Below are 16,765 nucleotides of genomic sequence, written 5' to 3'. Positions count from 1 at the left end.
GAGTCTTTTTCATAGCTCCTCAATTTTGCGCTAGTAAAAGGAGAGCGGCTATAGATCTCCATAAACAACAAATGGTTGTCATTGTGTTAAAAGGCTTGTGGAAGGAAACGGAGTCACATCCACCAAAAGTACAGCTGAACTAATCCTTTGATCTTGCAATCTCATCACGACTACCCTGGGTCCTCGGCCTCGTGGCTTAGAGCAAGAGCTGGCAAACTGTGACAAAGGGTGAAGTCTCGCCTACTGCCTGGTTTCTTTCTTTTTTTTCCTTGTCACGAAAACTTTTCAGGACAATGAATAATGAAGACAAAAGAAGAATGGCTGCCTTTGGAAGCCGGTATTGGAAAGACTACTGACTGTGAGTGACTTGGAAGCAGTATATCCAGAAGGCTCCTGGAAATAAAAAGTGGTGAGACTCATGTAATTTGAACATGGTATTGGGAGAGATCAGTTCCTGAAAAAGGACATCATGCGTTGTAAAATAAAGTCATCCAAAAAGAACTGCTCCAATGAGGTAGGTTGACACGGCGGTTGCAACAATGAGCTCAAATGTAGTGATGGTTGTGAGGATGGCGCAGGACTCGGTAACCACTTCTGCTATATACACAACCATTGATTTTGTCTGTTTCCCTACAGACCGCCCAAGACATTCTTTGATGCACTTTTGAATTTTTTGCCAGTCTGATAGGTGAGAATCTCACCCTGATTTTAATTAGCATTTCTCTTCGTTCCACTATTGAGCATCTGTCAGCAATTTTTCTCTGTGGACCTTATGTCAATTATTGTGCTAGTGGGTTCTTGATATTTTCCTTCCAGATTTACAGAAGTTCTTGATATATTCGGATTAACCCTAAATGTATATTCTGTGGTTATTAGGTTGCTGGTCAGCAACCAACCCTACGTGTAACAGATGGACACCACCTGGTTTTGTGCCATCCCCACAGTTGTGTTTGAGCCCATTGTTGCGCCCTTGCGTCAGCCTGGCTCATCCACGGTCTTCCTTTTTCGCTGATGCTTCAGTTTGCCCGTCATGATGTCCATTCCCAGAGAATGGTCCTTCCTGATACCACGTCCAAAGCACGGGAGATGAAGTTTCCCCGTCCTAGCTGCTGAGGAGCACTCCGGTTGTACTCCATCCTGAACAGATCTGTTTCCCATGGTACTTTCAATATCCTTCACCAACGCCATCATTCAACTGCGTCAATTCTTCTCCAGACTCCTTATTCATTGTTCAACTTTCACAAGCATATGAGGCGACTGAAAATAGTATGGCTTAGGTCAGGCACACCTTAGTCTTCAAAGATATCTTAGCTGTTTAACACTTTTTAAAAAGTCTTGTGCAGCAGATTTATCCAATGCAATACATCATTTGATTTCTTGACTGCTGCTTCCATGAGCATCTAAGTATTGAAATCCCTGACAATTTCAATCTTTTCTTTGCTTATCACGTTGCTTATTGGCCCAGTTGTGACATGTTTTCCCCCTCTTTACAATGAATGATAACACCTTGTGGCACAATGGGTTACGAGTTGGGCTGCTAATTTCAAAGCCAGCAGTTCAAAACCACCAGCTGCTTTGAGAGAAAAAGACAGGGCTTTCTACTCCCATGAAGAGTTACAGTCTCAGAAACTCACAGGGGCAGTTCTGCCCTGTCCTATAGAGTCGCTATGAGTCAGCATCGACTTGATGGCAGTGAGTGTGGTTTATTTATTGGTTTTGTAAATTGAGTTACAATCCAATACTGAAAGAGGTAGTCTTTTATTTTCTCGGCTATGATTCAAGTTCTCTTGGCTGTCGGTGTTCAAGATTATCTGCTTATCAAGGTTTTAATGAGCCTTCAATTCTGGTGCTGTGTCCTTCCTCATATAGTCCACCTTCTTGGATTATTTGCTCGGCCTACTGATTGAATTAGTATAATATTCTACTTGGCCTTTTTGAGCTGCCCTTTGAAACAATCTGTTTAGCTCTTTTACGTCATTTCTTCCATTTGCTTTGGCTACTCTACAAATACGAGCAAGTTTTGGCAAGCAAGGTTGTGCCATCTGCATATTACCGGCTGTTAATAAGCCTTTCTCCAATCTTAATGTCACACTCTTTTTCATACAGCCCATCCTCTCAGATTATGTGCTCAACATACAAATTGAAAGAGTATGGCGAAAGGACACAACTCTGACACTCACCTTTCCTGGTTTTAAAGCAAATACTATTCCTCTGTTCTGTTCAAACAGTTGCCTCTTGGTCCATGTACAGGTTCCCCATGAACACAACGAAGTGGTCTGGAATTCCTGTTTTTCAGTGTTATCTATAATTTGTTATGTTCTACACAGCTGAATGCCTTTTCAGTCAATAAAACATCAGCAAACATCTTTCTGATGTTTTTTGCTTTCAGTCAAATTCCATCTTTTGCTCCGCATTCTCTTCTCAGTCTGGCTTGAAGCCCTGGCATCTCCTTGTTTATGTATTGGAGCAGCCAGTTTGAATGCCTTCTGTTTGCCTGTGCGTTATTTAATGGTCCTGTTGAATAATTTCTGAATTCTGTTTGGTCACTTTTCTTTGTAGTGGACACAAATATGGCTCTCTTCCAGTCAGTTGACCAGGTAGCTGTTATCCTAAAGACTAGTGAGTGCTTCCAGTGTTTCATCAACCTGTTGAAATTGGCATTCCATGAATTGCCAGAGCCTTGTTTTGTACTAAGGCCTTCAGTTCATCTTGGGCATCTTCCTTATTATTGGTTCTTAATTACATGCTACCTCTTTAAATGGTTGAACGTTTATCTTTTTTCTTTACACAGTGATTCTGCGTATCCCCTCTATATGCTTTTGATGCTTACTGCATCCTTCACTATTGCAACTTGAAATTTTCATTTCTTTCCATTTGAGAGGAGCTGTTGCTCTTCTTGGCTTTCCAGTTCCTTGTCTTTGCACGCATCACTGTAATACTGTCTTCTTCAGCTGATCTTTAAAACAATTTTAGCTCTTTTACTTCGTTTCTTCCATTTGCGTTACTGCTCCATGACTAAGAGCAGGTTTCAGAGTCCCTTTTGACATCCTCTTTGGTCTTCTCTTTCTTTCCTGCCTTTTAAATGACTTTTTACTTTCCTTGTGTATGATATTCTTGATGTCATTATTGTTTAATGTGCCAACTCTGCTCTTGAAATGATTTCTAAATTCAGGTGGGATGAACTCAAAGTCCTATTGTGGCTCTTGCTGATGTTTTCCTCTTCAGCTTCAACTCTCAACGAGCAATTGATGATGACCTGTTGCATAGTCAGCCCCTGGTCCTGTTTCGGCTGCTGGTATTTTCTCTATTGTCTCTTTGCACACATGTAGCCAATTTGATGATTGAATATTCCATCTGATGAGGTCTGTGGATATTGTTGTTAACTGGACTCCCTTGCAGGCGTATAGATATTATCCTATCACAGATAGCATCATATTTAAAGATAGATCTTGAAATGTTCTTTTTGTCAATGAACATGGACATGTGATTGTAGGACTAAAAGTGACTGTCGGGTGTATTGGTCTATAAATATGAATTAAGTCAAGGTGGTTGATATTGTTGTTCAAATGTTTCAGACCCCTTAAAAGTCATTCAAGTGGAGTTCACCAGCAAGTAAATAGATCTGGATAAATAGCTCTGCAGCTTAGATGTAAGGCTAAGGTTGGAGGAATGAATTGGGACTTATTAGCGTGAGCAGCCACCAGTTTCAATTTACCTAGAGAGCAGGTTATAAAAACTGCGTTCCTAGGGCATTCCAGCATTTGAGATCGAAAAGACGAGGAACCACCACCAAAACAAGCCGAGAGGGGGATAGAAGAAACTAAAGGAGGATATTTTGGAAGCTGAGTGAAGAAAGTAGTTCAAGGACGAGGGACACTGTCAACTATTTTTAGAAATAGAATAAGATGTGAATTCTTATTATTAATTGACCATTCTGGTTTGGGCAACATGGAAACTATTGGTGATCTTGACAGGTATACCTGCTGTGGAGCGGGGGATAAAAATCTGATCTTCCAGAGAGTGAAGAGAGAAATATCGGATTGCTGGGCAGTTGACGGTTACTTGATACGTGAAGATAAAAATTTAAAGATCTGTTGAACCAGTTGCATGTTCTTCATGAGTCATATTTAGCTGCTGAGGTAGAAACAGAGAATAATCAGAGTTGTAGTTAAATGGAATTGGGGTCCTGCCGGGTAAATATGAAAAAGGGCAGCTAAAGTTGTATAGACTGATAAACTAAGGAACCTAAGCTGGACCATTGGGTGAAGAAATGAAGAGTATTTAATAGTGATAAAAGTGCTGAAGTGAATGGATTACAGGTATAGGTATGGGTAGGTCCAATTAATTACACTTCATAAAGATAATGTATTGTATTAGAGTTAAAATTCTAAAACCCTTGGTTTGTAGAAGACTGCAGTCTATCTATAGCGGGAGAATTAATTCCATTTTTCTTCTTGACATAAGTTCAGGGACCATTTGAATCCTTACTGACCATTAAACCAGCCAGGTGGCTTATGCTTAGATAAGTCTGGGGCAAACCTAGGGAATGGCAGCAGTTTGCCTTCAGGCTTGCATTGAGAACTGAGGAATTTGTTTCGGCATGTGCTGAATGGTTTTTACTGAAAATAGCCATGCTATCTAGTTTTGAAGTAGGGGTCCTTGTGACTGACTCAGGGGTACAGACCCAATCTTGGATGTCACCAATTTAACCTGCAATAATTATGTGTGTCCCAACCACAGACCTTTTACCCAATATATACATGATCACCCACACTCTCTTCTGGTCAGTTCTACATGGGTTCAATGTTCAACTAGTTCATCATGAAGTAATCACACCAAGGCTGTGTAAATATTTCTTAAATTTTATTTTTGAATTTGCAGTAATTCAAAGATGGCAGAAGTTCATTATGAATAGGTATACCATACCACAGGTATTAGTCAAAGAAGCCCAAATACTGAAAGAGTTTTAAAAGATGTACTTCATTTAGCATTCCCTAGTAGGCTATGGTGTAGAGTTTTGATGTGTCTCAGAAGATACAGTTCCTAAGGTTCCATTATTCTGGTTTTAAGAAATTTCATATTGGAGTGAAAAATAAAGATTGGGAGGCATAAAGAGGATTTTAAAAGAGATTGTGTACAAATAAAAATCTGATTAATTAGTTTAAGAAAAATTTTGAGGAGGCAGGGATTTTTACATTGTATGAAAATAAATACTGCAAATTTACATTGTGTATTAAAACTGATCATTCCTGTTATGGGCAAATACGCCATCTTAATGGTTGTCTAATTACGTAAAAGTTTTCAAAAGATCAGTCATCAATTTTTAGAGAAATCTATTTTCCTTTCATAAGTAATTCAGCTAGTCTGTGACTGATTTTTCCAGGTCCTTCCTTCCCCTACTACTTTTCAATATTTTGTTGCTCTTACTCTCTGATGGTGTATTGGACTACCCACAAGGTTGGCAGTTCAGACCCACCAGCCTCTAAAGGAAAAAGATGGAGCTATTTGCTTCTGTAAATATTTATAGCTTCAGAACCCCTTATAGGGTTCACTATGAGAATCGACTTGATGGCAGTGAAGGGTGGGGTGGGGTGAGGGCGTGCGCGAGGAGATCAAGATTTGGTGGGAGAGGAGGAGAAAGAAAATAAATCGGTCCTCCTCGTTATTTAATTAGCATCTGTGGAAAATTGTTAGAATTGGGAAGGGTGGTGAAAATTGTGTTCTAAGAAATAAGGCATTGTTCCTTATTCTTTTCCTTGGTGGCATAATGCTCTATGCATTGAGCTGTTTAATCTCAAGATCAGTGGTTCGAACCTACCAGAGCAGCGGTTCTCAACCTGTGGGTCACAACCACTTTGGGAGTCAAAACGACCCTTTCACAGGGGTTGCTCGATTCAGAACAGTAGCAAAATTACAGTTATGAAGTAGCAACAAGAATAATTTTATGATTCGGGGGTCACCACAACATGAGGAACTGTATTAAAGGGTCGCGACATTAGCAAGGTTGAGAACCACTACACCAGAAGCTACATGAGAGAAAGATGAGGCTGTCGGCTCCTATAAAGTCTTGGAAACCTACAGGGGCAGCTCTACTCTGTCCTACAGGATTGCTGTGACTTAGAATCTACTCAATGGCAGTAAGTTCTGAGTGAGTTTATGAATTGCCTGCACTAAGGTATAGGAAATGGGTTTCCCTGTCTGAAATCTAAAAGGTAAGCAAACTATCTATTCTACTTTGGACAACCCTTCCTCTCGGTTAGGTTCTCCTGGCACTCTAGGGAGGGCACGGAGGTGACAGAGAAAGGATACTGGCCTAGGAGACAGGGGAGCAGGGTTTTCAGTACTTTGGCCATGGTGTACATGTGCAACATTAGCAATTTAAGTTGAGTTTCACATTCCTCCTCTGTAGGACAGAGATTAGCAATATTTGTTCTTGTTGGTTCCCATCAAATTCACCCTAGTGCACAGTGACTCTACAGGACAGAGCAGAACTGCCCCCATACAATGGTGTAGCGGCTATGCGGGTGTATTGCTAACTTCAAGGTCAGCAATTAGAAACCACTAGCCACTCCAAGGAAAGAAAATGAGGCTTTCTGCTTTCATATAGATTTAGTCTTAGAAACCCACAGGGTTGATTCTACTGTCCTATCGGGTTGCTATGTATCAGAGTTTGGGGGAATCTTTACAGGAACAAATGATCACATCTTTCTCCCTCAAGAGTAGCAGGTGACTTTGAACCACTGACCTTTCAGATAGCAGCCAAACACTTAACCATGTGTCAACAGAGCTGCTGAACAACAACATCTATTTGACCTATTTCACAGGAACCAATATGGATAAACAGAGGAGCCCTGGTGATGTAGTGGGTTCCCTGCTGGGCTGTTAATCTGCAGAAGAAAGATGAAGCTTTCTGCTCATCCTCTGGGACCAAAGGGGTAGTTCTATTGAGTCAACAGAGTCATGATGCGTCAGAACTGACTCCGTGGCAATGGGTGCTGGCTATGAGTGTTAAACAGCAGCGTGTACTTGAAAGAGCTTTGGAATGTATCACACACTAAGACTTAAAATGCTTAAAAGACATGGTTTGCTGGGCATGCATTTCGTTATGCATTAAAAAATCAAAATAGAAACCATTGGGAATTCAAATACTCCTGAATCAACAGCACAAATGAAAGTAATTTACAAATGCTTTACAATAAAGTCAGAGAGATTATTCATGTATTTTTTAAAAATAAAAAACCTTGCAGTTAAATATTCACCAACTTAATTTAATCATTCTTTCTTTTATAAGAATGTTCACTATGTGACATTATAACTCTCCAAAGGAGAAATTCTATAATTAGTTCTGTTCTCTGCCTTAGATGCTTCATTAAAAGGCAGAAGAGTAGAATAATTTAAGTTTTAAAAAAGCAAAAATATTTAACTCTAAGCCACTGGCCTCTTATTTTAAAGAGCCCAGTAGGAACACTGCCCAGTATATATATTATAAACAACCTACGGTTTACAGGATTTGAACACTAAGTCACAACTGAAAGCAGGATGATCGAAATGAATGTGAATTAGTTCTCTTCCCCTTCCAGTTGCATGATTAAATAATGTCTGATAAAATTAGAGCAACTGTTCAGCATTTTAAAATGAACTAGCTGTCTATCAAAATGTTTCTGTACCGAAAATTTAAGGGGCTGATCAAGAGGTTAGAGTTCGAGAAAAAGTATTTGAGAAACAGAGCAGTGTGTACAATAGGGTCCCTTGTAAAAATAAGTCTGTGGAAACGGATGATTTGTCTAGGCTTGAATACTAAACAAAGGTGACCAAACAACTTCTCATTAAAGGAGCACGCCTAAGACTTCTTTGAAATAGCAAATGTATCTACTTGCTCATTAAATCTTACATTGATCATGGTTTTGTCTGTTGTCTTATGAAGAAGGAACTATTATTTATAATGTAGATAACAAATACTAGATCCTGGCTAGTAGCAAAATATTTAGAGCAAATGGTAAAGCATATCAATGAATATGGTCAAGAAAACGACTAATGTTGATATGCCAACAGCACTGTGATCTTTGCCATCAACAATCCAAACTTAATTTTCCTTCAGCACCTCTGCCTGCTCGCTCCTGTTCATTCATGTTCTCTAGTGTACTTCTCTCTCTGTCTCACACACACACACACACACACACACACACACACACACACACACACACACGAGATTGTCCCTTCCAAATCTCTGAAGTGACCCTCTTCTTTTGACTATCAATACATTTTCTGGGAGGAAAAAAAAAAAGCACTAATATTCCTACAAATCAAGGATCAAAGTCATCTCTGTTCTGTCGGAAGATTCTGCAGAGTTAAAATTCAATCAGGGGGCGGGGGGCGAGACCAATTAGTGTAAGTTCACCTTTGCTCAGTCAAATACATCAGGAGTCTGACAGGCCCCTTTCACTGTATAGCTGGCTCAGCAACACAACACCGTGCCATCTGCGAGACAGGGGAAGCCCCAGCCCCGTCTCCTACAGCCTGCGTTGCAAGCCAAACAAGAAAGCACATTTCTGCTGGGAGTGTGGGGCTTCAAAATGACTCTTGTAAACACCCTATCTTCTTTCTTGTAATTAATATCAAAGCTTGAGCGTGGATCTCTAGCAATGCAAATTATCATTTATTCTATAAAAAGCAGCACAAATACTTTTTGATCTGGCCTCAACATGAATTCCTTTAAAAGAAAATATAAGGCCATTTAATTGAACCAGGGCTGAGTGAAAATGACGCTGGGTTAAAATTCTCGAGGAAGAACCCTACATTGCTGCCTTGGGCTTTCTTCTGGGTCACGTGACAGCAATCTGTAGGGCTTGTTAGTCTCCAACATCTCCATCTCGATCTCCAATAAGCCAAAGGAAGTGAAAACTCAAGGCCAGCAAAGCGGTCCCCAGCAAGTCGCCCAGTGCGGTCAGGTAAGGGATGGAGAAACTATCCGGGTCCTTTCCTTTCCTCCAGAAGTGGTGGACCATCCAGTCAGCGATCCACAGCAAGATAAACACCTAGGAGAGAAGGGCAGACATCACTCCTGTTGCCTAGACACTCCGGCCAGGCTCATCAGACAGGGTCCCTGGCAGGACTGCAGGGTTCTGGTGCGGACCAAGTGCCAGTGAAAACAACCTGAAATTCCACTTCACACACATCGACCAGCAAAAAATAAAAGTTTACGTAATAGTATAGAGCCAGGTGGTGTCTTCTAAGAGCTTCAAATATGTGCTTTAATTTTCGAAAACATCTCTATCATCCTTATTGACAGACGAGGAAACTACAGGTATGTAAGAAACCCAGCTGGACAGTGGAAGAGTCGGGCTCACACCCACACAGTCCAACACAGAATGCTCTTCTCCCCATCGAGGCAGTGTGCTACTGGAGTGGAGTTGGAATTCTTTACCTCAGTGACAGAGATGTACTGGGAACCAGGTACCATGACTTTGGAGAGAAATCTGGCCGAATCTAATAAATCAGAAGGTATGCGGCTCCTTAACTTACCGTGTTCCCCCAAAAGTAAGACATCCCCCCAAAATAAGACCTACTTACAGTTTTGCCTCTCGCTGAAATATAAGGCATCCCCCCAAAAATAAGACCTCCCTGAAAATAAGCCCCCCCGTAGCTACTGTTAATTCTGGACCATAGCGGCAGGCACCGCCGCCCAGCTCACTGTTGACAGGAAGTGCGAGTAACTGTACCATAGATTGTTGTTCATGAAAATCATGGTAGTAACAAGAAATTCTTGATACTGTAGGATTCACAGTTTGTCTGGTTATGCTGGTTTGTGATGACAATTACTACCATACCGTATACAGGTAGTAAATTTCCTTTTTTTTGTTCAACAATAAATGTGTACCGTATTCTTCTTCATGGAAAAATAAGACATCCCCCGAAAATAAGACCTAGCGCATCTTTGGGAGCAAACATTAATATAAGAGACTGTCTTATTTTCGGGGAAACAGGGTAGTAATTCCACAGAGAAACCATGTTGTTTTTTAAATTTTTTAGTTTGTTTTGCAACACTGAGGTAAAAGGATAAACTTGCTCGTGGTTTACATAAACTTGAGCTAATGGTTCTGCTGAACCCACACCCAGTGAGGATCCTCCAAAGAGCAAGAGTACCAGTGTTGTTCTGTTCTTACGGAAATCCTGCAGAGAACCCTTCTGATATGTGCAAGAATGCTCATGACATCATTGCAGTAAAAACAAAAAACAAAAATGGAGATAACATAAAATATCTATTGATAAGAGGATAGCTAAACACTTTTAAATACATCTGGAACAGCAGTTTAAAAACCCACATGACAATGATACTGGCTAATTAAAAATGGCACCGACCACAAGGAAATGAATTGATCCCCCAATACACAGAAAGCACCAACCAAATCTATGATGTCTTATTTATCATCTACAAATATTTGCTTCAGATAATTTGTTAAGGCTTGAAGTAGGTGGTATAAATGCATAGCTACATTATTTTCCATAACTTCCAAATTGCATGCTGTAATTTAAAAATATATGTAAGAATCTGGAAAGTGATTGACTGGAGCTGAAGAAGCTACAGTCTGGAATAGCCGAGATGGGAACCAGTTTTCCCTGCAGAGTCCATGAAGGGACTGGACTTTCATGAGGCTGGAGGTGAGCATGCCAAGAAGGGACTACTGTAATGTCAGTGCATGCAGTGAGCTGATGTCCATGTGCTCTCATTAGTCCACAGCTGTCCTTTCCAGGTGGGAAAACGAAGGGAGAGTTTCTAGAGGAATCTAGTAGGAGACATTCAGGACTCAAGGACATTGGGAACTATGAGGGAGTAGATAAAAATGAGGGTCAACTGCAAGTCTGCACTGACTTCTTGGGTAGCAGTGGACACAATCTATGGGTCCAGCAGACCACAGGCTCACTCACGCGCAGAGTTCCCATAAGGAACTGGCCAGCCCCTTCCATTCTTTTAACAGCAAGCCCTCCACATCCTATCAGTAGACCTCCCTCTCACGGAGAGCTTCTCCATGTCTCAATCTGTCCCTGTAAGAGAAAATAACCCTTATCTCATAGAGATTCTGTGAAGGTTCAAGAGCAGAACACTTATAACAGCTCTCGCACAGAAACACCTTGATAACTATTTCCTTTATTCAAATCAAAGCAGGAAGAAGGAGATAACGATCTGATCTTTTCAAGAGCAACACTGGGGAAAGAGGAGCAATGCCCTCAAATCCTGAGAGAAAAGCACCAGGAGGTTATAATTTCATGCCTACTTAGAGAGAGATTTATTGCACACACGTGAGCCTGGGTGTTACAAGTGGCTTGAAATCAACTGCTAACTTGAAGGTTGGGGATTATAACCCACCCAGGAGCACTCCACGGCAACAATAGCGACAACATGCAAGCACGCGTTCAAGCATGCACTAAGGTGTTACCTAATGGCCACAGTCCTATTCTGTGGAACAGGGTGTTATGTGATTTAGGAGTTGTGTGAACACACATTACACTTAGCAAGCATGCATGCCTCAATCACAAACAACAGCATTCAGCGGTTTTCCAACTTCGGTGTGGTTTAGTAACCTCTGTTTCACTTCCATATTGATTATTTCTCCGTGGCCTCTCGTTGCTGCTCTCATCAGCACCGGTTTTGCCGTGTTTGGGAGGCCATGATGCCCCTCACAGTAATATTTTCAGAAGATTCAACAGAGAGAGAGAACACTACAACACTTAGGAGACATCAATCGATACCGAGATTGAGTGCTGCTGTCTACAAGTGGAAGCATCCAATGCTACATGGGAAAGGTTTTGTTCATAAGAGGGAAAGCACAGAGCACAAGAGAAACAATAGAAAGAATAGTGAAATATTTAGAAATGGCAGTAGCTTAGGCTAGTTTATTATGACTAGCAAAATATGTATTTTAAGTTATAAGAGGAGGCCTCAAGAAGTTCATGAAAAAACTCCTTTATTTCTCAATTCTATTTTTCCATGAACTCTTTGAAGCCTCCCACATGTACTATACCATTATAAGCCTGGCGACACAATCACTCTGTATATAAGACACATGTGTTGCCTTCCTTAGGACCTGCTCTCCCATAGGAATTCTGAACTATATTATAGCCTTACGGGACCATAGATGTATGTACAGTCAGACACTGCTGGACAGACATTACATAGTGCATGACTGAATATATATACATAAAATACACATCTGTGTGTCTGTGTGTGCATTTTCACAGACTGTAATATTTAATCTGTGAGTGGGTCATGGAACCAGTTTAATATAGCTAGTCATTAAAAAATGAAAATAGAATATTATATTGTATTAACACGTATAAGACATAGCTAAGGTTTTTCACTGTGAAACATATATTTATATAGACATATCTACATTATGCTTATTTTTTATGCTTTTGATAAGAACTGTTTAAATTATGCTGATCTAACATGTATGTAATCCCCAGAAAACCATGCATTTTTCCTCTTTGACACCTTAGTTTCTTGAAAAATATTAAGACTTGGTACCTAGTAGTACTCAGTAGATACTATTCTCATTGTACCTATTCCAGATTTAGCAATCATTACACAGTCTCATAATTTATAGGACCATTACTATTTAAGAGGTATCTGAATAGAAGACGTATGAACATTTGTTTCCAGCCAGCAACGATGATGTACCGCTCAGCCTGAGTCTGGGCCTGTGTGAAATGAAGGAGTAGACACACAGCTTTTCATAGTCTCTTCCACCTCTGAAGCACAAGGTAAGAAACTGGCTGTCAGAAATGACAAGAGAAGACAATGATGGATCTATTCATCTCTGCGGTCCTTCATAGCTGTCCAAACTCACATTCTTACTCCACTTATTGAATTTCTTGAAACAAAATGCCATACAATCAAATTCCTTTGTAGGGAATTGCTTTTATAAAAGTATTGTGATGGCTTAAGAGTTTCCAAGCAAGTTTAAAAATAATTTTTTGGCAAGTTAACAAAGGATATCAGGGTTTCCTTGGAATATTGTGTATAATTATGAAAGCTACAATGAGGATTAGATACTTTTTAAAGCAACAAGTTTTGTTTCACAACCAAATATTATTTAAGGAACGCAAGACTTTCACTGAGAAAACACATCTAAAATCAAACCAAGGTAAGCTGTGTTTTCACATAGTCTGTTTGCTCTTATGAAATATGCATAACTTATTTAGGTAAATAGACCTACTGAAAAGCCAAGTTTGTAGCCCCAGCTAAATAGCATATTCCAGATGTATTCTTGGAATTTAAATAAATACATACCGTACAAGAATATCTACGTGCTTTGGGCGATAATGATTCTCTCAGCCAGCTCCTCATCTGAACTAGAATCAACATTTTCATGCATTAGAATCTCCTTAATGCCTCAATTGCCAACAACTACCTTATGTATTGTATGAAGAAAGACACTTATTTGGGTGCGAAATGCTTAGAAATATGATGCAAATAAACCCGAGTGCCAAATCAGTACAGTTCTTCAGAACCCCTAACTTTACAAAGGCTGAATTCACCTCCCTGGCAAAAATATGCTTCTCTCACCCAGTATCTTGGCTGAAAACACTACTAATAGTTTAACGCCTGCTAAGAATTTAGCAAAACGTCTTTTCTTGGGTCTGGCCTGTTTCAGTGCTGCAGCAGAGGAGGGAAGGTGGGGAGAGAATGGCGCGGCTCCACAGGAAACGTGTGTTTGGTTACCGCTTTCTTCCAGAGTATGATAGTGGGGATGGGCCTCCCTATTTACAGAGGAAGCTGAGCTATAGAAAGGTTAAGTGCCCTGTCCAGTTAAACACGAGTTAAGTGGTGGAGACTGGACTTCAAAACAATGTCTGCTTAAGTCCCTTGATCACAATGTCCCTGCTAGGCAGCCAGAAAGGAGGGAAAAAAATATTTCCACTAGTAGATCCAGCAAAACCTGGGACTTGCATGTTTAGTGACATTATAAGCATAATACGACCCAGTTAAAAAAAGAAAACAAACTTAAAATACTGCAAAATAATAATAAAGGCTGTGTATTTTTAATATCTCACCGAACGTACAAGAAAGCAAGGGATCCTCAGTAAAGAATCCAGAGCAGTAAGGCTGGCTTTGGCCCCGAAGGCATCAGTGGAGGCAAAGTCCCTGAGCAGGTCTGCTTCTCTGGGCACAGAAGACACAGTGTGTGCACACCCCCACTCCAGGAGGCACCCCGGCATCCTCTGGAGGGTGGTTTGCATTCCCCATCCAAGCTCTGGTTTTGACAGAAGCACTGAGCCTGGTAGAAACGAGTCAAAGGCATGGCCAGCTCAAGTGGAAAGGAGATTCTAAGGGGAATCTCGTTCACAGAAACTGGGGCATCCACTACATTTTTAAAGAAGAAACAAGCCTTCTCCTCATAAGGGAAACTTAGCTGACTGTGATACTGGGTGAAGGGATAACCTCCCCATGAGAATTGAAAAAGGAGCCCTGGGTAAGTGCAGGGTTGCTAATCAATAGGCCAGTGGTTCAAACCTGCCAGCCGATTGGTGGGAGAAGGATGAGGCTATCTGCCTCCATGAGATTTAAAGGCTTGGAAACCCTCTCCAGGGTTGCCGTGAGTCAGAATTGCCTGAAGGCAGTGGGTTTGTTTGCGTTTTGGAAGAACTGACAACGGCAAAGTGATCCTTATAGATTCCATGCCACTATCAAAGTACCTATGTAGACTGAAAAACTTCAAATTGAGAGTTTATTTTAACCTGTTCTCAGAGTCTTAGGCTCCCTAAGGCCCTTGGAGAGAGCAATACACCTTCAAGGTAGTCCTCAAAGAAGTTCCACTTTAAAAGTAGAAAAGACTAGGAGCTCAGTATCAAGGGTCACAACCCACGGAATAAACATGGCACTATGAGAAAAATTAACAGAGGGAATCGGAGCAACAGCCACTTCAGATATCTGAAATACCAGGCATAGAGCATGAAATACATCTAGATGCTATATACTGTAAAATAACAAATAGCTAATATGAGAATGGAATAATGGAACACAAAGAACTGAACGAATACGTTAGAAGGAGAATCAACTAGAATTCTGGGGAAACAAAAAGTGTAAACACTGAAATTAAAAGCTCGATAGATGAATGGGATTCATGGCAGATTAGGCAGAGATGAAGACAGAATAAATGAACTGGAAGATTAATCTAAATAACCTAACAAAAAGGACAGTAATACAAAGAGTTGGGAAATATGAAAAAGGTGCTAGAGACATTGAGTATAGCATTAGAAATTCTCAGATATATGTATCTAGAAAATGAGAGGAGTGTAGAGATAACAAAAGAGATGAAATGTTTAAGGAGAAACTGACCAGCTCAATGGGAGATGCTCAGATAGTTCTCTGAGGAATTAATAGATCAGCTGAAAATATATAATTTGAAACACACAAATGATAAGCTAAAAGATATATATGTGTCTATATACAAATGCATATACATACACACATTTGGAAAAGATTTCTTAGAACACACATAGAATATCTGTAAAAATTGATCAAATATTAGACCATACAGCAATTTTCAATAAATCTCAAAGAATATAAAAAAACACATTTAAAAATTGCAATTCAGACAAATTAATAACTGAAGATAAAAATCATATATTTAGAATTCTGAAGGGGGAAGCTAGATAAATTATGAGTTGAAAATAAATCATAATGAAAATTATAAATCTTGGAAACTGAGCTATAATTAAATCACATGAGCATTATGGAATGCCGACAATGCAATATTTAAATGCTTCTATAAGAAGGTAGGCAAACTGAAAATAAATAAGCTAAAAGTTAGAAAAAAAAGAAATAATTACAAACCCAAGAAAAGTAGAATTAGCTCAGAAGCAACAAAGCCCACATGGAAGAAGCACACCAGTATGTGTGACCACGAGCTGTCGAAGGGATCGGGTGTCAGGCATCAAGGAACAAGAAATCATGTCATTGTAAAGGTGGGTGAGTGCAGAGTGGAGACTCAGAGTCCATCGGCTGGCAACAGACACCCCCCTGCTGAGGGGTTTTGGGGAGGAGATGAGCTAATCAGGGTGCAGGGTAGCAACGATGAAACATAAAACTTTCCTCTAGTTCTTTAATGCTTCCTCACCCCCAATATCATGATCCCAATTCTGCCTTGCAAATCTGGCTAGACTTGAGGATGTACATTGGTACAGATAGCAACTTGAAACACAGAGAATCCAGGATAGATGACTTCTTTAGGACCAGCGGTGAGAGGGGCGAGGCCTGGAGGGTGAAGGGAATGCGGGGGTAGAAGGGGGGAAGCAATTACAAGAATCTAAGTATAGACTCCTCCCTGGGACACGGACAGCAGAGAAGAGGGCGGAGGGAGACGTCGGACAGTGTAACTTATGACAAAATTATAATAATTTATGAATTATGAAGGGTTCAGGAGGGAGGGGGAGGGAGGGAGAAAATGAGCAAACGATATTGAGGGCTAAAGTAGAGGGCAAATGTTTTGAGATTGACGAGGGCAACAGGTGTACATATGTGCTTGACTCAATGGATGTATGTATGGACTGTGATAAGAATTGTACGAGCCCTCAATAAAATAATTTTTTAAAAACACATTAAGTATAAAAATTAATAAAATAGAAAACAAAAATGTATCCTAGAGAGGATAATGTCAAGGTTGGTCTTCAGAAAAGGCAAAGACTGGCAGTTGTTAGGCAAGCTTACGTCAGACAATGTACCAATATACTCTGTCAGGAATGGAAAAAGAGCCAGCCAGATAGT

General features: G+C 40.3%; 1 protein-coding gene across 2 annotated transcripts in view; it reads right to left on the bottom strand.

Annotated features, from left to right (window-relative positions):
* The window catches only part of SLC41A2 (solute carrier family 41 member 2), a 153,743-nt gene that overhangs the window by 11,535 nt on the left and 125,443 nt on the right, over nucleotides 1–16,765 (bottom strand). The window contains exon 11 of one of the 2 annotated variants that reach the window (XM_004700338.4): nucleotides 8,634–9,035. The exons of the other annotated variant lie outside the window; for it this stretch is intronic. Within the exon in view, the coding sequence (XP_004700395.1) occupies nucleotides 8,850–9,035 (186 nt within the window). The 3' untranslated portion in view covers nucleotides 8,634–8,849. Of the gene's footprint in view, nucleotides 1–8,633; nucleotides 9,036–16,765 lie in introns of those variants that run through there. 2 annotated transcript variants of the gene reach the window in all.

This window comes from Echinops telfairi, unplaced genomic scaffold (assembly GCF_000313985.2).
Source record: "Echinops telfairi isolate 266 unplaced genomic scaffold, ASM31398v2 ScPeMD7_2;HRSCAF=8, whole genome shotgun sequence".
NCBI lineage: Eukaryota > Metazoa > Chordata > Mammalia > Afrosoricida > Tenrecidae > Echinops > Echinops telfairi.
This window is presented reverse-complemented; position numbering and strand designations above follow the sequence as displayed.